Source organism: Oryctolagus cuniculus, chromosome 18 (genome assembly GCF_964237555.1).
Source record: "Oryctolagus cuniculus chromosome 18, mOryCun1.1, whole genome shotgun sequence".
Classification (NCBI taxonomy): domain Eukaryota; kingdom Metazoa; phylum Chordata; class Mammalia; order Lagomorpha; family Leporidae; genus Oryctolagus; species Oryctolagus cuniculus.
The window spans coordinates 17,409,872-17,429,484 of NC_091449.1; the positions used below are offsets into that span (position 1 = coordinate 17,409,872).

A 19,613-nucleotide genomic window follows, 5' to 3' on the forward strand; every position below is an offset into this window, starting at 1 on the left:
GTAAGTTGGGTACAGGCTGAGACGATGTTGAGAGGAGCCTTTAGGGCTGTCATCACGTGACTAGAGGTTTTACTGCTGAACGTAATAAAGCCTGCCTTCTGTTTTGCAGGTCTGTGTGGTGTATTGTCCGGAGCTACGGTGCTGGTGCAGGGCCGTCATTAAGTCAGTCATGTCTTCAGCAGACCATTACCTGGCAGAGTGTTTCCTTGTAGACTTCGCCAGGTACATTCCAGTAAAATCTAAAAAGTACGTATGTGTGGTTTTATGTCTGTTTGCCTTACTCTCTTTAAGGAGATAATGATGAATTTTAAAGGAGAATGTCAGTTTTTAAAGTAAGGGGATTACCTTTTGTGAAAAGAAGACATTGAGCATTTTTGTGCCTTAAGAAATGAAAACTTGGGACAGGCATTTGACGCGGTGATGAAGTCACGACTTGGATGCCTGTGCATCACATCAGAGTGCCTGCACTTAAATCTCAGCTCCACTCTCCACTCTGGTTTTCTGCCAGTGCACCCCCGGGAGGCAGCACATGAGGGCTCAAGTTGACCCCTGCCACCCACACGGGAGACTGAGTTCTGGACTTCTGGTGTCAGCCTGGCTGTTGCCGCATTTGAGAAATGAATCAACCAGTGGACAGGCATCTTTGTTTGTCTCTCTGTCTCTGACTTTCAGATAAATGATGAAGGAAGACTGCAGGTTTCCATTCTGCATCCATGACTAGAGGAGCAAATGGTCCTAATGAGGACAGAGAGAGTGACTGTGGCCTTTCTCCACTTGCCTGCCTAGGGTGGGGCAGGGCAGGTTCAGGCTGTTCCCTTCTCGTCTCCTGGGTGCCCTGTGCCAGCTGCTCTCTGGCCTGTCCTCTTAGTTTGCACGTGAGATGGGGTGGGTCCTTCAGTGCGGTTTGCCTCACCACCAGGAGGTAGAGAGAAACTCTCCGTGTCTCCATGGAGGAGGAAATTGATGGCCACCCTCAGGTTGCAGAGAGCAGATTATATACTCAAGTGCGTATTCCTGGTTGTTCTGCGTCACAGAGTAAAGGTGTGGCTATCACGTAGGGTGCGGAGACAGTTCAGGCTCGTCCTGACAGTAACCTTCATTGACTGTGGGACTGCATGTCACAGCTCACTAGAAAACATTAGCACATCACTGTGTTCCTAAAGTTGTATTGGTAAAATGCATGAAGTTTTAATAAATGGTTTCTGGGTGGGGAGGGGGGAGGGAACATGCCAGCACACGAGGCTGGTGCTGTGGTATAGTAGGTTAAGTCTCTGCCTGCCGTGCCAGCATCCTATATGGGCACCCGTTCAGATCCCAGCTGCTCCACTTTGAATCCAGCTCCCTACTCATGGCCTTGGAGAACAGCAGAAGATGACCCAAGTGCTTGGGCCCTTGCACCCACGTGGGAGACCCAAAGAAGCCCCTGGCTTCGGATTGGCCCAGCTCTGGCCATTGTAGCTATTTGGGGAGTGAGCCAGAGAATGGAAGACCAACCTCTCTGTCTTTCCCTCTCTCTGTCTATAACTTTACCTCTCAAATAAATAAATGTTAAGAAAAAGCCAGCACAAGTCACTGTTGGTGTTTAGTGATAATTGTCCCATGGTTTGTCCCAGAGTAAAAGGATGTCCATTTAATAGGCAAACACAAGGACTCTTATTCCAGTGCAAAAAGAGCAGAGCCAGCTAGCCTTCGGTGCAGTAAGAGGTATCTCTCACGTAGAGGAGTTTCGTGGCAGAAGGGCTCATCAGACATGGAGGATTTGCAGATACTCAAGGGAAAAGTAGGTGCCTCCCCAGCTTGAGATTCTGCACCTCTGTGACCATAATTGTTATAAAAGTACTTGGGGTCAGCGCTGTGGCATAGCAGTACAGTCACCAACTGCAGTGCCGGCATCCCATATAGGTGCCGGTTAAAAAGCCCAGGCTGCTTCACTTCTGACCCAGCTCTCTGCTATGGCCTGGGAAAGCCGAGTCCTTGGGCCCCTGCACCCGTGTGCAGGAGGACCTGGAAGAAGTTCCTGGCTCCTGGCTGCAGATCCGCACAGCTCCAGCCAGTGTGACCAATTGGAGAGTGAACCTGTGGATGGAAGACCTCTCCCTCCCTCCCTCCCTTCCTCCCTCCTTCTCTCTCTCTCTCTCTCTCTCCCCCTCTCCCCCTCCCTCTCCTCCTCCCCCTCCCCCTCCCCCTCTCCCTCCCCCTCTCCCTCTGTGCAACTCTTTCAAATAAATAAATCTTTTTTTTTTAAAGTACTTACTGTGTTTAGCCATCTGGGGAGCTTTTCCTTTTGTATTTGGTGTTTTGAGTTTATTTTTGGCAAGAAAATCAAACGATTAAGTAGAGCTCTAACCTGTCTAAGACAAAGGGTAGGGCTTCAGGGAAGAGAGCTGCTTGATGGTGAGGAAATATGTTGACATGTCTGTTGCTTGCCTTACTTGTCACCTCGCCGTCCATCAGCTGTTTTGTGCAAAGTTGGCAAATACTAATTATTAAAACATCTGTTCATAGACAGCACTGTTGGAGTAATTCTGGTCACGTAGTAAGTGGAATTTATTTCACAGGCTTATTCATTGTTATTCAGTGTTTCCTTTTATTTTTCACTTTTTATGTATTTGAAAGGCAGAGAGATGAGAGAGAGAGAGACAGAGACAGAGAGACGAGAGAGCGTGCGCGCACGAGAACGTGCGTGCCTTCTTGTTTCACTTCTAAAATACCTACAACAGCCCTGGGTAGGCCATGCTGGAGCCAGGAACTGGAAACTCAATGTGGTCTCTCCTGTGGGTGGCAGAGACCCAGCCACCTGCTGCCTCCCAGGGCCTGCACCAGCAGGAGGCTGATTGGGTGTGGAACAAGAACTGGAGCCCAGGTGTTCTGACACGAGATCAGGGCATCCCAAGCAGCATCCCAGCAGGTAGGCCACATGCCTGCCCCTGTGCAGTATTTCTGTTCCTTCTTTCCCTCCTTCCCTCCCTTCCTCCCTCCTTCCCTCCCTTCCTTCTGATTTGTGGTATGAAAGGCAGAGTGACAGAAAAGGAGAGAAAGAAAGAGAAGTGTATCTTTCATCCTTTGGTTTACTCCTGCAAATACCCACCACAGCCAAGCCGAAACCAGGAACCCAGAACTCTATCTGAGTTTCCCATGTGGGCACAGGGACCCAAGTACTTGAATTGTCTTCACTGATGTCCCAGGCGCATTAGCAAGGAGCTGGATCGGCAGTGGATCTGGGCCCAAGCTGGCACTCGCATGGACACTGGCGCCGTGGGTGGCGCCTTCACCTGCGCCACAGTGCCAGCTGCACAGTGTGTCTTAACCTGAGGAGCCTCACCAGATACACTCTCCCTGAATTCCTGCCCCTGTGCCATGAAATTTTGATGCCACAGATACACTGAATCACTATGTAGGATCTCTCTGCTTTTACAGAAAGATTTTTTCCACCCTCCAAGAAGCAGTTTTGTCCCCTTGGCCAGATGTCTCCAAGCATCTGTTGGAGGCTGTGTTAGAATCAGAAAGGGATGTCCTTTACTTTGTTTTACGGCAAGCATGTTACTGACCTAGGTGAGCTATAAAGGAGTCTGTTCTGTGTTGTGTGTTTTATAATGGAACTCTCTCTGCTTCATTTGTCAGCATCCGAGTTGCAGTGGAATCATTTATGCAGCTTCCCTACAGAGCAAAAAGTTCCGGTTGTACTGCATGAAGCCTGTTACATTGCACATTGACTTCTGTGAAGACAGCGCCGAGATTGTGTAAGTACAGGTTCTGAAGTCACAGGAATCATGAGTAAACGCCTTCAGTTCGTGTCTGCATTTATGTGCCATCAGTTACCCGCGAGCAGGTTTTGAAGGTCTGGGTTCTGCAGGAGGCAGCCTCTGAGTTGGTGCTGGTCAAACTGGCTGTGAGTAGAATTCTCAGGCACCCCCTCCCGGGCCTGAGCTCTGTGCCTTTTGACTTAAAAAAACAACTTATAAAAAGTAGTAGAGTAATTCTAAAGAAAAGCTTTCTTGAAATAAAACTGCTGGAGCATTAAAAAAAAGTTGACCACATGCCTGCCTCTGTCCCACGTCTTTCCTCCTGGAGGCCTCTGTGGGCTGTGACCTTCCCACCCTCCATTGGTGCACTTACATACCCATGTGATCGTGGGTCCTGCCCTCTGTCAGTGCACTTACACACCCCTGTGCGCCTGGATCTCGCCCTCTGTCAGTGCACTTACACACCCCTGTGCGCCTGGATCCTGCCCTCTGTTAGTGCACTTACACCCCCTTGAGCCTGGATCCCGCCCTCTGTCGGTGCACTTACACACCCCTGTGAGCCTGGATCCGCCCTCTGTCTGCACTTACACCCCCTTGAGCCTGGATCCTACCCTCTGTCCATGAGGTTAGACACCTCTCTGGGCATGGACTTTCTTAGGAAGAGAACAGGCTGTCTTGTTTGCAGAATTAGCTTAGGAGTAGCTGTGGAGGTTCTTTGCCAATCCATATCCCTCTCCTAACCACTTTGAGTCTTTTTCATGGGTGACTATGACTGATGTGGTTATTGGATTTAACCAGTTTCTTCTTGACAGCCAGCTAGATTTTCAAGCCATTTTGTGCTGTGTGTTCCCATAAGAATGTGGGTACATCCACGTAACTTACATCCCTGTCACGGCTCCTTCTTCCTGGTGTGTGGTTACTGTGTGATGGTTCCCTAGAGTGGGCCCCTGCACCAGGCTGTATTCTGCACGGTGTGCCTGTGATCTCTGCTCTTTAAGGAGCACTACTGAGGGCTGGATTTCTGTTTCTGTAGTCTGTGGGGCAGCCACTCTCACCTGGAGCTCCTCTGTCTCTCACTTCCCAGACTGTGGTGTTAACAGAAGAAAGGCTGTATAGGGAGCAGCCCAGTCCTGTCTCTATTTGCATAAGCTGGTACTGGTGCACTGTGCGCCCTGAACTCGGAAGTTACCTCTGCTCTGTGGCCCCTTTGGAGACCTCGTGCTCCACGCCCCACCATGCCCATCACCACAGTTCCCTTGGGAGGTGAGTGCATCACTCTTGGGACCAGCCTCAGAGTAGTATGCTCCAGTAAGCCAGCTTGTCTCTGCTTGGGTCCGTGTGTCCTGCTCGGCTGCTCTCTGGCATCCTGCTCTGCAGCCCCTGTGCTATTCCTCTCGCAGAGCAGCCAGCTGCAGGCCATCCAGGTGTGGTTTGGGCAGCAGCTTGTGCTCCCCAGCTACCCCTGGGGCAACCCGTTTCCTGTCCTTCTCACCCCCTTCCTACTGACCCCCTTTCCAGGACTCTGGGGTCTTTTCCACCCTCAGGATACCCCTGGGGTAGGTGGAGGACTTAAGAGTAAGTTTTTTTTTTTTAATTTCCAAGGATTTTTCTTGAAGAGTTGAAAAGAAAGGGGGAGAGATCTTCCATTTGCTGGTTTCCTCCTTAGATGGCTGTGATGGTTGAGACTGAGCCAGGCTGAAGCCCGGAGCCTGGACCTCCATCTAGTTTCCCAAACGGGTGGCAGGGCCCAAGGATTTGGTCCATCTTCCACTGCTTTCCCAGGAGCATTAACTGGATTGGAAGTGGAGCAGCCAGGACTTAAACGGGCACCCATTTGGGATGCTGGCGTTGCAGGCAGCAGCTTAACCAGCCACGCCATGGTGCCGGCCCCAAGAGGAACTTTTCTTACTGGGTTTTCATTGTCATCTTTGGCAGGTGATGCCTTTGCACTCACATGTTATTAAGAATAGTTTTCTTAATGTGTATTACAGTTTTTGACAGATTTGTCAGATATCCTTCCAGAAAGATTATAGCAATTTATACTATCATTATTGGGGTTTCTTTTCCTATGCAACCTCATTAATAGTCTTTTTTAAAAAAAAAAAGATTTTATTTATCTACTTGAAGGAGTTACACAGAGGAGAGGCAGAGAGAAAGAGGTCTTCCACCCGCTGGTTCACTCCCCAGTTGGCTGCAATGGCCAGAGCTGTGCCGATCCGAAGCCAGGAGCCAGGAGCTTCCCCCAGGTCTTCCCACATGGGTGCAGGGGCCCAAGGACTTGGGCCATCTTCTACTGCTTTCCCAGACCATAGCAGAGAGCTGGATTGGAAGAGGAGCAGCCGGGACTTGAACTGACACACATATGTGATGCCAGCACTGCAGGCAGTGGCTTTACCTGCTGCACCACAGCACCGGCCCTGTTACTAGGCTTTTTAATTTCTGCTTGTTTGCCTGGTGAACATGATCTCTTGTTTTAACTTGCATTTTTTCACTTGCAAAGTTGGGTATCTTTAGTGTTTATTGTGTGTGTGTGCAGAGAGACTGATTTACCTGTTATTTTAGATTGATATTTCTCTTCAGTTATTTGACTTTATCTTATTAGAAATCTAATATTTGTTAAAAAAGAAAAGCTCATTAAGTATTTTTTATGTGAATAGTTTTAGAACTGCTATATTGTACTTTATCCTTGTAAGTTTTTTATTTGAAAGTCAGAGTTACAGAGAGAGAGAGAGAGAGAAATATCTTCTATCTACTGGCTTACCCCCAGATGGCCACAATGGCTGGTTCTGGGCCAGGTGGAATCTGGGAGCTCCATCTGGGTCTCCCATGTTGGTAGCAGTGGCCCAAGCACTTGGGCTACGTTCTGCTGCTTTTCCTAGGCCATCAACAGGGAGCTGGATTGGAAGTAGAGCAGCCTGGAAATGAACCGGTGCCCATAATGGGATGGTGGCTTCACAGATGGTGGCTCCACCTGGTACCCCGTAACACCTGCCCCCTGTAATTATCTAGATGTAGTGTAGATACTACCTTAGTAAAAATAAAAATAACTACTACTTTTGAACATTGATTATGTCCAGGCTGTGGGGTAAATGTTCTCTATATACTTCCTCATTTGATCTTTTTTTTTTTTTTTTTTTGGTAAGAGTTAGAAGTAGAGTCAGCGAGAGAGCGAATCCATTCCTTCCATTGGTTCACTCACCAAAAATCCGCAGTGGCAGAGCTGAGCTGATCCAAAGCCAGGAGACAAGAGTTTCTTCCAGGTCTTCCACGTGGGTGCAGAGACCCAAGGACTTGGGCCATCCTCTACTGCTTTCCCAGGCCATAGCATAGAACTGGATCAGAAGAGGAGCAGCCAGGACACGAACCAGTGCCCATATGGGATGCCAGCACTGCAGGCTGGGGCTTTAACCCACTGCACAACAGCACGCCCCCCCCCCCATTTGATCTTTTACCAACTCTTGGAAGGAATGGATCTTGTGATACAGCCGATTAAGCCACTGCTTGGGGCACCTTTGGTTCCATACTGGAGTACCTGATGTAAGTCCTGGCTGCCCACTTCCAGGACAGCTTCCTGCTAATGCCCTAGGAGACAGCAAATGGTGGATGGAATCCTGAATACCTGCCACCTGTGAGGGAGACCTGAGTGGAGTTTCTGGCTCCTGGTTTCGGCATGGTCCAGGCCCAGTTGTTGGAGACATTTGGAGAGTGAACCAGTAGATAGAAGATTTCTCTCTCTCTCTTGCCCTCTCTGATGCTCTGCCTTTCAAATAAATAAAAATGAATAAACATTTAAAAAACTAAAATAACTCTTGAAGTATGGTGGTAGCATATGTGATAGATCCAAACAAGAGAAATGTAAAATATTTTATTCTGATCTTGACTTTTTATTTTATTTTTATTCCTTCTAAATACTGGTTTCTCCTGATTTTCTACTGCCTATACCTTGTCCTATGATTTTCTTTCCAAAGCATAGGCGAGATGTAGAAAGGTTAAGTTGATAGAGATCAAATGGGAGGTGGCGAATGGGTGCTCTAGTGGGCAGAGTGAGGACCATAGCAGCCGCTTCCCCACAGCTGCCCCTACACTGTTGGCTTAGCCGACATGTACTGATCCCTCTCTGTGCCAGCCTGTGGAGACGCAGAGATCTCAGAATCGCTGCCCCAGGGAGCTTGTGTTTTGATTTGTCACAGGTAACTGATGTTGCAGCAGACAGGTGAGCACAGGTCACCTCACTGGGGCCCTGGGATGTGAGTTTGTGTTGGTGCAAGCAGCAGTGTGGAGAGGGGTGTGTCACAGGAAGTAGCTGGGGTCTTTATCCCCACCCAGAGCAGGGCCAGAGCTATGCTCTGTTGTGTGCATCGTGTGCTTGATTGGTCATGCAGAAAGAGCCCTGTGTGTGGTTTACAAAGCAAGATAGTGTACTAACTAAAGTGTCCTTGGCCCTCACCGGAGTGTTGCAGTGTTCCCACTGGTTTCCTTTTTCTGGTCCAGGGTCTGAGCCAGGCCTCCAGCTTGCCTCCAGTGTCCTGTCTGGTTAGTCTCCCAGAGTCGGGGACAGTTCTTCAGTCTTCCTTCATGGCCTGGACGCTTCTGAAGAGTCCTGGTCAGTTATGCTGCAGAGGAACGTTCAGTTTGACTTGGCCTGATGTTCTCATGATCAGACTGAGGTTGTGCGTGCTGGCAGAGAGAGAGAGAGGTCTGCCATCCACTGGTTCACTCCCCAACTGGCTGCGACGGCTGGAGCTACGCCGATCCAAAGCCAGGAGCCAGGAGCTTCCTCTGGGTTTCACACACAGGTGCAGGAGCCCAGGGACTTGGGCCATTTTCTGCTTTCCCAGGCCATAGCAGAGAGCTGGATCGGAAGTGGGGCAGCTGGGACTAGAACTGGCACCTGTATGCCATGCCAGCACTGCAGGCAGCAGCTTTACCTGCAACACCACAGCGCCAGGCCCTATCAGGCATTCTGAATTTGCTACGGTGAGGTTCACTTTTTCCATCATTCCTTCTACAGTTTTAAAACTTTAATTATCTTTTTAAAAAAGATTTATTTATCTATTTGAAAGTCAGAGAGAGAAGGAGAGACAGAGAGAGGTCTTTCATCTACTGCTTCCCTGCCCAACCAGCTGCAATGGCCAGAGCTGAGTTGACCTGAAGCCAGGAGCCAGGAACCTTCCCTGGGCCTCCCACATGGGCACAGGGGCCCAAGGACCCAGGCCATCCTCCAGTGCCTTGCCAGGTCATAGCATGGGGCTGGATTGGAAGTGGAGCAGCCAAGATCCGAACTAGCACCCACATGGGATGCGGGATGCTGGCACCACAGGCCTAGGCCCTAACCCGTTGAACCACAGCACTAGTCCTTTATTTATCATTTTTGAAAAAGATTTTATTGGCCAGCCCCGTGGCTCACTAGGCTAATCCTCTGCCTGCAGTGGCGGCACCCCGGGTTCTAGTCCCAGTCAGGGCGCCGGATTCTGTCCCAGTTGCTCCTCTTCCAGACCAGCTCTCTGCTGTGGCCTGGGAGTACAGTGGAGGATGGCCTGAGTGCTTGGCCCCGCACCTGCATGGGAGACCAGGAGGAGGCACCTGGCTCCTGGCTTCGGATTGGAACAGTGCGCCGGCTTCAACGCGCCGCCCGTGGCAGCCCCTTGGGGGGTGAACCAATGGAAAAAGGAAGACCTTTCTCTCTCTCTCTCTCTCTCTCTCACACTCTCACTCTCTCACTCTCTCGCTCTCACTCTCACTCTCACTCTCACTCTCACTGTCCTACTCTGCTTGTCAAAAAAAAATAAAATAAAAAGTATTTTATTTTTTTAACTTTTATTTAATGAATATAAATTTCCAAAGTACAGCTTATGGATTACAATGGCTTCCCCCCATAACGTCCCTCCCACCCAGAACCCTCCCCTTTCCCACTCCCTCTCCCCTTCCATTCACATCAAGATTCATTTTCGATCCTCTTTATGTACAGAAGATCAGTTTAGCATACATTAAGTAAAGATTTCAACAGTTTGCTCCCACACAGAAACATAAAGTGAAAAATAATAGATGATTTTTTAAATGATGATGAAATCAGATCAGACCTATTGTCATGTTTCATCCCAGTGAGAGTCAAGTTGGGAATTGATAATTTCTCTTTTTTTTTTACAGAAGATCAGTTTAGTATACATTAAGTAAAGATTTCAACAGTTTGCACCCCCATAGAAACACAAAGTGAAATATACTGTGTGAGTACTCGTTATAACATTAAATCTCACTGTACAGCACATTAAGGACAGAGATCCTACATGAGGAGTAAGTGCACAGTGACTCCTGTTGTTGACTTTACAAATTGACACTCCTGTTTATGGCATCAGTAATCTCCCTATGCTCCAGTCATGAGTTTCCAAGGCTATGGAAGCCTTTTGAGTTCTCCAACTCCTATCTTGTTTAGACAAGGTCATAGTCAAAGTGGAGGTTCTCTCCTCCCTTCAGAGAAAAGTACCTCCTTCTTTGAAGACCTGTTCTTTCCACTGGGATCTCACTCACAGAGATCTTTCATTTAGTTTTTTTTTTTTTTTTTTTTCTGCCAGAGTATCTTGGCTTTCCATGCCTGAAATACTCTCGTGGGCTTTTCAGCCAGATCCGAATGCCTTTAGGGCTGATTCTGAGGCCAGAGTGCTGTTTAGGACATCTGCCATTCTATGAGTCTGCTGTGTATCTCGCTTCCCATGTTGGATCACTCTCCCCTTTATTTATTCTATTGGTTAGTATTAGCAGGTACTAGACTTGTTTATGTGCTTCCTTTGACTCTTAGTCCTTTCATTATGATCAATTGTGAACTGAAATTGATCACTTGGACTGGTGAGATGGCATTGGTACATGCCACCTTGATGGGATTGAATTGGAGTCCCCTGGTATGTTTCTAACTCTACCATTTGGGGCAAGTCAGCTTGAGCATGTCCCAAATTGTACATCTCTTCCCTCTCTTATTCCCACTCTTATGTTTAACAGGGATCACATTTCAGTTAAATTTCAACACTTAAGAATAACTGTGTATTAATTACAGAATTAAACCAGTCATATTAAGTAGAACAGATTAAAAAAATACTAACGGGGATAATGTATTAAGTTGTTAACAGTCGGGGCTATGCTGATCAAGTCACCATTTCTCATAGTGTCCATTTCACTTCAACAGGTTTCCATTTTGGTGCTCAGTCAGTTGTCACTGATCAGGGAGAACATATGATATTTGTCCCTTTGGGACTGGCTTATTTCACTCAGCATGATGTGTTCCAGATTCCTCCATTTTGTTGCAAATGACTGGATTTCATTGTTTCTTACTGCGGTATAGTATTCTAAAGAGTACATATCCCATAATTTCTTTATCCAGTCTACCGTTGATGGGCATTTAGGTTGGTTCCAGGTCTTGGCTATTGTGAATTGTGCTGCAATAAACATTAGGGTGCAGACCGCTTTTGTGTTTGCCAATTTAAATTCCTTTGGGTAAATTCCAAGGAGTGGGATGGCTGGGTCGAACAGTAGGGTTATCTTCAGGTTTCTGAGGAATCTCCAGACTGACTTCCATAGTGGCTTGACCAGTTTGCATTCCCACCAACAGTGGGTTAGTGTCCCTTTTTCCCCACATCCTCGCCAGCATCTGTTGTTGGTAGATTTCTGTATGTGAGCCATTCTAACCGGGGTGAGGTGAAACCTCATTGTGGTTTTGATTTGCATTTCCCTGAGTCCTAATGATCTTGAACATTTTTTCATGTGCCTGTTGGCCATTTGGATTTCCTCTTTTGAAAAATGTCTATTGAGGTCCTTGGCCCATCTCTTAAGTGGGTTGTTGGTTTTGTTTTTGTGGAGTTTCTTGATCTCTTTGTAGATTCTGGTTATTAACCCTTTATCTGTTGCATAGTTTGCAAATATTTTTTCCCATTCTGTCGGTTGTCTCTTCACTCTCCTGACTGTTTCTTTTGCAGTACAGAAACTTCTCAATTTGATGCAATCCCAGTAGTTGATTTTGGCTTTGACTGCCTGTGCCTCCCGGGTCTTTCCCAGAAACTCTTTGCTTGTGCCAATATCTTGAAGGGTTTCTCCAATGTTCTCTAATAACTTGATGGTGTCAGGTCGTAGATTTCGGTCTTTAATCCATGTTGAGTGGATTTTTGTGTAAGGTGTAAGGTAGGGGTCTTGCTTCATGCTTCTGCACATGGAAATCCAGTTTTCCCAGCACCATTTAGTGAATAGACTGTCCTTGCTCCAGGAATTGGTTTTAGATCCTTGATCAAATATAAGTTGGCTGTAGATGTTTGGGTTGATTTCTGGTGTTTCAATTCTGTTCCATTGGTCTATCCATCTGTTTCTGTACCAGTACCATGCTGTTTTGATTACAACTGCCCTGTAGTGTGTCCTGAAATCTGGTGTTGTGATGCCTCCAGCTTTGTTTTTGTTGTACAAGATTGCTTTAGCTATTCGAGGTCTCTTTTGCCTCCATATGAATTTCAGCATCATTTTTTCTAGATCTGAGAAGAATGTCTTTGGTATCCTGATTGGAATTGCATTGAATCTATAAATTGCTTTTGGGAGAATGGACATTTTGATGATGTTGATTCTCGCAATCCATGAGCATGGAAGATTGTTCCATTTTTTGGTATCCTCTTCTATTTCTTTCTTTAAGACTTTGTAATTCTCATCGTAGAGATCTTTAACGTCCTTGGTTAAGTTTATTCCAAGGTATTTGATTGTTTTTGTAGCTATTGTGAATGGGATTGATCTTAGCAGTTCTTTCTCAGCCATGGCATTGCTTGTGTATACAAAGGCTGTTGATTTTTGTGCATTGATTTTATATCCTGCCACTTTGCCAAACTCCTCTATGAGTTCCAATAGTCTCTTAGTAGAGTTCTTTGGATCCCCTAAGTAAAGAATCATATTGTCTGCAAAGAGGGATAGTTTGACTTCTTCCTTCTCAATTTGTATTCCTTTAATTTCTTTTTCTTGTCTGATGGCTCTGGCTAAAACTCCCAGAACTATGTTAAATAGCAGTGGTGAGAGTGGTCATCCCTGCCTGGTGCCAGATCTCAGTGGAAATGCTTCCAACTTGTCCCCATTCAATAGGATGCTGGCCATGGGCTTTTCATGAATTGCTTTGATTATATTGAGGAATGTTCCTTCTATACCCAATTTGCTTAGAGTTTTCATCATGAAAGGGTGTTGAATTTTATCGAATGCTTTCTCTGCATCAATTGAGATAATCATATGGTTTTTCTTTTGCAGTCTGTTAATGTGGTGAATCACATTGGTTGATTTGCGAATGTTGAACCATCCCTGCATACCAGGGATAAATCCCACTTGGTCTGGGTGGATGATTTTTCTGATGTGTTGTTGTATTCTATTGGTGCGAAATTTATTGAGGATTTTTGCGTCTATGTTCATCAGGGATATTGGTCTATAATTTTCTTTTAGTGCTGCATCTTTCTCTGGCTTAGGGATTAAGGTGATGCTGGCTTCATAGAAAGAATTTGGGAGGATTCCCTCTTTTTCAATTGTTCTGAATAGTTTGAGAAGAAATGGGATTAGTTCTTCTTTAAATGTCTGGTAGAATTCAGCAGTGAATCCATCTGGTCCTGGGCTCTTCTTTGTTGGGAGGGCCTTTATTACTGTTTCGATTTCTGTTTCAGTTATGGGTCTATTTAGGTTTTCTGTGTCTTCATGGTTCAATTTTGGTAGATTGCATGTGTCCAGGAATCTATCCATTTATGATAGATTTTCCTGTTTGCTGGCATACAAGTCCTTGTAGTAATTTCTGATGATTCTTTTTATTTCTTTTTTGTGGTGTCTGTTGTTATGTTTCCTTTTTCATCTCTGATTTTATTGATTTGGGTCTTTTTTTTAGTTAGTTGGGCCAATGGGGTGTCCATTTTGTTTATTTTTTCAAAAACCCAGCTTCTCACTCGGCTGATTTTTTGTAATTTTTTTTTGGATTCAATCCTGTTAATTTCTTCTCTGCTTTTAATTATTTCTCTTCTACTAGATTTGGGTTTGGTTTGGCTGCAGTTTTTCTAGGTCCTTGAGACGTGCTGAAAGCTCATTTATTTGGTACCTTTCCAATTTCTTGATATAGGCACCTATTGCTATTAACTTGCCTCTCAATACTGCTTTTGCTGTATCCCATAAGTTTTGATATGTTGTGTTGTGAAAACTTCTAAATGTTCTTATCATAAATTTTTTGAAATCCATATCTTGCATTTCTTCTATCTCATCATCTTCATAATCTTGGCTTGGGGTGTTTTGTTTATTTGGAGGCATCATAGTGTCATCGTTGATCTTGTTCCCTCGATTTCTGTGTTTGTTGCTTGGCATAGTTAATTCTTCTTTCGTCACTGCGCTTTTTTTTTTTTTATACTATGTCTGTGTTAAGTGGACTGCCTGCTGTTGGAGGAGCCTTGGAGGCTTGAGATGGGTGTGGCCTGAGAGCTCTGCTTGGTTCTTCTGGGTTATGGGTGTGCAAAGGTGACACCCTCAGGTTATGCGTGGTAAATCTCTCCTTTTTATTTATTTATTTATTTAGGAGGTAAGTAATATCGCACCGCACTGCTGTGCAGAATTGATGGTATTTAGCTTCAGATCTCTGGCTTCTACCCAAAGAGTCTGTGCAGGCTCTGTTTCTCCTCTGGACTCCCACTGGGTTGCCTAGGCTACTGAATTGTAGTGACTCAGTTCCTTAGCTCTCCCTAGTTGTTATCTAAATCCAGAGTGAAGGCCTGCTCTTTGTCTCTTGCTTGCCTTTGCAAGGTTGGCAGAGAGAGAAACTCCTCTGTACCAGTACCCCCCCACACACCTTTTTTCCTTCTCTCCCGTAGTCAGTCTGGTGAACTTTCCCGCTCCCCTCTAGATTCTGACCACCATTTCCCCGCCAATGTCTCAGGTTACTGAGCTCACCTCCCCTTCCAGCACCGATGTGTGGACTCAGAGCCCTGGGCGTCCCTGCTCTCCCTGCTGGTGTCTGTGTGACATCCACTCCCCTTCCTGCACCGGCACACAGACCATGCAGCTCCCGCAGCTCGGCTTCCGCGCGGTGGGTGACCTTGTTCTCCCAGTAGGTCCTCCGAGTCACAGCCACTAGATCCGGAAGAGTTTCCTCTGCAGTTTTTTCCTGATCCTTTTTCTGAGGCTACCATAACTCCACTTTTATTAAACTAAATTTTCCCGCACTATCGGTGTGCGCCCTCACTGTTCCGCCATCTTGGCTCCACCCCGTCCTTCAATAAAAATATTTTATTTATTTGAGAGGTAGAGTTATAGACAGAGAAAGACATAGAGAAAGGTCTTCCTCTGCTGGTTCACTCCCCAAATGGTTGCAGTGGCAGGAGCTGAGCTGATCAGAAGTCAGAAGCCAGGAGCTTCTTCCAGCTCTCTCACAGGGGTGCAGGGGCCCAAGCACCTGGGCTATCTCCTACTGCTTCCCAAGGCCATAAGCAGAGAGCTGGCTTGGAAGAGGAGCAGCTGGGACGCAAACTGGCCACATACAGGATGCCGGTGTGGCAGGTGGAGGCTTAGCCTACTGTACACAGCACAGGCCCCTATTGATCTTGCTATTTCTTTGAAAGGCAGAGAGACAGAGATCCTCAATATCCTGGGTCACTGCTCCTGCAGTCTCCCCCTGTCCCCTGTAGTGACACTGCACACCCACCCCTGTGGGCCCTGCTGAGGCCCTGACGGCGGCTCCTCCAATGCCTCTGTCCCCAGGTGCCGTTCCCCCTGGCTCTGAGGATGCGGGACATCTACATCCTGGAGGGCGAGCACATGCTCCCAGCCATGGCATACACGGCCGTCAAGATCCATCACAGTGAGTCCTCAGGGCCCACAGAGGCCCGGGTGCTGGGGACGGAGGAGCTGGGGGTCCCCCTGCCTGTCCCTCGTGAGTAGGGCTTGAGGGAGGGATGAGGGGGTTGGGGAGGCCTGGGTTCCCTTCAGGAGGGCACTGAGAATCCCCCTGTTGCATCCCCAATCCCAGGCCCCCACAGACCACAAGGAGAAGTGGCCAGGGTCATCCCACTGTCAATTGGCCCCTGAGCAGTCCCTCCAGTGCTTGGCTTGACACCCAAGACATACTGGCCCGATGACCACAACTGTCTGCACACAGGACCCTCCTAGGACAGGTGGGTGGGTTGCCACCTGCATGTGGGCAGGGCTAGAGGGAGGTGGGGCTGTGGGAGACCCTGTGCAGTGAGGGGGAAACAGGCCGGCAGAGAATCCCCTTCAGCCATCTGAGAACCCCTGGAAGGCCCAGGTAACCTGAGCCCAGTTGTGGGGGCCGAGTGCACTCCTGTGAGCAGGGCTGGGCACAGAGGCAGGCGCTGGGGGCCCCCGCGGCAGAACACAAGTGCAACTGAGTGTGGACTCTGCAGCCCTAGCCTCGGGCCAACAGAAGGCAGCGGGACCCGGAGCATCGCTGGCCTCTGGGCTGCGGTGGGGAGGGGTCCCCGTGCTCCTCCCCTGCTGCTGCTGCCATCAAGGACCTGAGCGCCTGGGTCCCCATGCAGAGCAGAGATGGGTTTGTCCCAGCTCTGAGGCTCTAAGTGGGGGCCCAGGTGCAGGCTGTCCAGGCACTGGGGAGGCCCCACTGTGCCTCCAGGTGCTGCCTCCCCTGGGTGCTCGTAGGACAGTAGCAGTGACAGCCCAGTCTCACCAGGAAAGAGACAGTGGCCCAGGGGCAGAGGACACAGGGCACCCCTGCCACCTCTTTAGAAACTGCATTCCCTGTTCCCAAGGGCCTAAACCAATCTCCATGTCTGCCCCACAGCCCCAGCTCTCACCCCCATCATCTTAGGCTCAGTTCCTTTCCAGCCATGTAGGAGGGACTCAGATGTGGGTAACTCAGCGAATGCACTGTTAGGGCGCAGGAGTTCAGGTGGGGTAGGAGACGGGGTCCTGAGTTGGTGCCTCAGTCCCCAGAGATGAGAGTGAGGTGGGGAGTTCAGGGCCATCCACCCTGTGGGGCTGTGCAGGAGGAGCCGGCGGTGTCCCAGGGCTCCCCTGGCCCGGGCTGCACACACCCTCCCGTCTGGGGCCAGCAGCCTGGAAGAGTCCTCAGCGTCACACGTGGTGATGGGGACCCCAGGGTTTTGTCGGGGCAAGCACCGAGCAGGCCAGACCGGGGCTGTGGTAAACAAACCGTGTCTCTTCTTGCAGCCAAGGCTATAAAACGGTGCAGCAGGCCCCTGGGGCAGGCACGCGTCTCCCAGATGCACGTTCCTGCCCCCACTGCTCCGAAGGCCAAAATCACCATTCAGGACACAGTGGCAGTGTGGGAGCAGACCAGGGGTCCCGCTACTCGTGCAGTGATGATCCGTCCTCCAGAAAGCTTTGGCCTCTGCATCGCCGAGAGGGAAGGCATGGAGGAGGAGGAGAGCTGGGAAGGCAGCCCAGAGCCCCTCGGCCTGGGCTCCCCTGTGGGGACCGCAGAGTCTCCAGCTGCGGCCAGCCCCACAGAGTCTCCAGAGTACTCGAGGAGGTGGGGAGGCCTGTGCCAGTGCGCCAGTCTCCCTAACCTGAGCAGGCCAGAGCACAGGGAGGACAACTCCTCCGACGCTGGCAGCCGGGAGGGCCTGTGGATGTGGGCTCCTCCACGGGCCTCGGAGCCCCCAGAACCAGGGCCCATGCAGGCTGTCCCCGCCTGGGGGCCACGGCTGAAGACTTCCCCCTACTGGCATGGCAGCCCCACGCACTCTGGGGACAGTCACGGGCTGGAGCCGGCCAGAGCCAGCCCTGGGCTGGGAGACCAGGCCCGCGTGCCCTCCCTGGCCAGAGGCCTCCTTACCTCCTATTCCACAGGGCACCTGGATGATGGGTGCCTCCTAGAAGAGAGGCCGAGTCCAGCATCTGTTCTGCCCAGGCTGGGCAGCAGCCTTCCGTGTGTCTTCACGGCATCCTATGCACTCGGTTGAGCCCCCACCGCCCAGGCTCTTCCTGGGGCCAGGACACCCTGACACTGGAAGACAACAGCCATGCCAGGAGCCACTGTACTCTCCTCCCCGCCCCCCTCCCCCACCGCCACCCTCAGGTGGTGCTGAGCCTGTATTAAATTGTCCCATGGAAAGGAGTTTGCTCCAGTTTGTGACCCCGGTGCCCAGCGGCAGCAAGCTTCCCCGTGTTCCTGGGGAGATGGGTGGTTCCACAGCCCCCATCCTCAGGCAGAGACCCGCTCAGGACCCTGCAGGCACAGAAGAAACTCCTGGCTCCTGGCTTTGGATCGGCACAGCTCTGGCGGTTGTGGCCATCTGGGGAGTGAACGAGCAGATGGAAGACCTCTCTCTCTGTCTTTGCCTCTCCTCTCTCTGTGTAACTCTGACTTTCAAATAAATAAATAAATATTTTAAAAATGTATTATGTAAAAAATGAATTATGTATTCAAAATGTAGAGTGGCAGTGAAAGAGAGACAAATCCTTCATCTACTGGTTGATTCCCCAGAAGTCCTTGAGGTCCAGTTCTATGCCAAGCGAAGGTCAGGAACCAGAATTCCAACTGTGACTCCCATGCGGGAGCAGCGGCCCACATATTGGGGCCGTCTTCCACTGCTTTCCCAGGCCTGTTGGCAGAGAGCTGGATCCGAAGCTGAGCAGCTGGGACTCGAACCAGCTCTCCACTATGGGATGCCATCATTGCAAGTTAGCACCACCCTGGCCCGTGCACTTTAAATGCTAATATCCATGAACTTACTGAAGTCCTCTCCTACCCATGTGAACGTGTCCTTGTTTAGAGACTTCGGAGAAGCAGGCCACGCCCTCAGCTCCTCTGACAGCCCTCATGTTCCTGGAGCTCCCGTCCCTCCACAAGGGAGGGAAACCATGGAGAACTGAAGACGGGAGGGCGAGCCCAAGCGCGCAGGGGCGAGTGTGCACTGGGGCTGAGCCTGGCTGTCACTCCTACTGGCCTCCCAGCTCCTGCTGGGCCGCACCCTGGGGAGCCCCAAGCACATCAGCGCTCCCCACCAGGCCCTCTTGCTGCTCCTGGCCACAGTGGACAGCAGAAGGCAAGCGTGTGCAGGTGGACGAGAGCAGAGCAAGCCAAGGAAGCGGAACTCGCCTTAGCACAAGCTTCCCTCTACCAGCCCAGTCCTGCCACAGCAAGAACTCACGTGCAGGGCAGGTGCTGGGGCACAGCGGGTTCCACTGCTGCTTAGGATGTGGGCATCACAGGTCAGAACGCCTAGAGTCCTGTCCCACTGCTGCTTCCTGGCCAGCTTCCGGCCAGCCCCAGCTGTGCTCCCCTGTGTGGGGGAGGTGAACTTGCAGCTGCAAGACTTCCCTCACCATATGGGTGCTGGTTCCAGTCCCAGGCATTCCTCTTCTGATCTAGCTCTCTGCTATGGTCTGGGAGAGCAGTAGAAGATGGCCCAGGTCCTTGGGCCCCTGCACCCACATGCGAGACCCTGAAGAAGCTCCTGGCTTCGGATCGACGCAGCTCCGGCTGTTGTGGCCATCTGGGGAGTGAACCAGCGGGCGGAAGACCTCTTGTTCTCTGACTCTGTCAATGCTTCTCTGCAACTGTGGCTTTCAAATAAATTAAAAAAAAAAAAAAAAAATGGAAGGAGGCCATGGAGGGAGGGAGACTGGGGCAGGAGGTGGCAGAGGCAGCAGGGTGGGAGAGGGTGTGTGCGGGGAAGCCAGGGACAGAAGGGAGCTGGGCTCCCCTGGGGCGTCTTTCGGGGAGCACAGGTGCGGGAAGAGATGGAGAAGTCGTGCACGACCCCTGCCTTTTGACAAGGCTGCACTTCTGTGTGTGTCCTGGTTCTGTTCTCCCCACGGGAAGACAAGGACCTGGGCGTCTCTCCCAGCCCAGTCAGGGTCCTTGACACCCAAAGAACAGAATGTGGTCAAATGCCAAGT

General features: G+C 49.7%; 2 protein-coding genes across 2 annotated transcripts in view; both read left to right on the top strand.

Annotated features, from left to right (window-relative positions):
* LOC138846456 (TBC1 domain family member 3D-like) overlaps positions 1-18,110 on the top strand; it is a 55,970-nt gene extending 37,860 nt beyond the window's left edge. The window contains exon 8 of the mRNA XM_070062360.1: positions 16,917-18,110. Within this exon, the coding sequence (XP_069918461.1) occupies positions 16,917-17,671 (755 nt within the window). The 3' untranslated portion in view covers positions 17,672-18,110. The remainder of the gene's footprint in view (positions 1-16,916) is intronic.
* LOC138846458 (TBC1 domain family member 3D-like) overlaps positions 1-19,613 on the top strand; it is a 137,463-nt gene that overhangs the window by 59,713 nt on the left and 58,137 nt on the right. Inside the window, exons 2-4 of the mRNA XM_070062363.1 lie at positions 110-246; positions 3,622-3,740; positions 15,471-15,570. The gene's annotated coding sequence lies outside the window, so the exon portion shown is untranslated. The remainder of the gene's footprint in view (positions 1-109; positions 247-3,621; positions 3,741-15,470; positions 15,571-19,613) is intronic.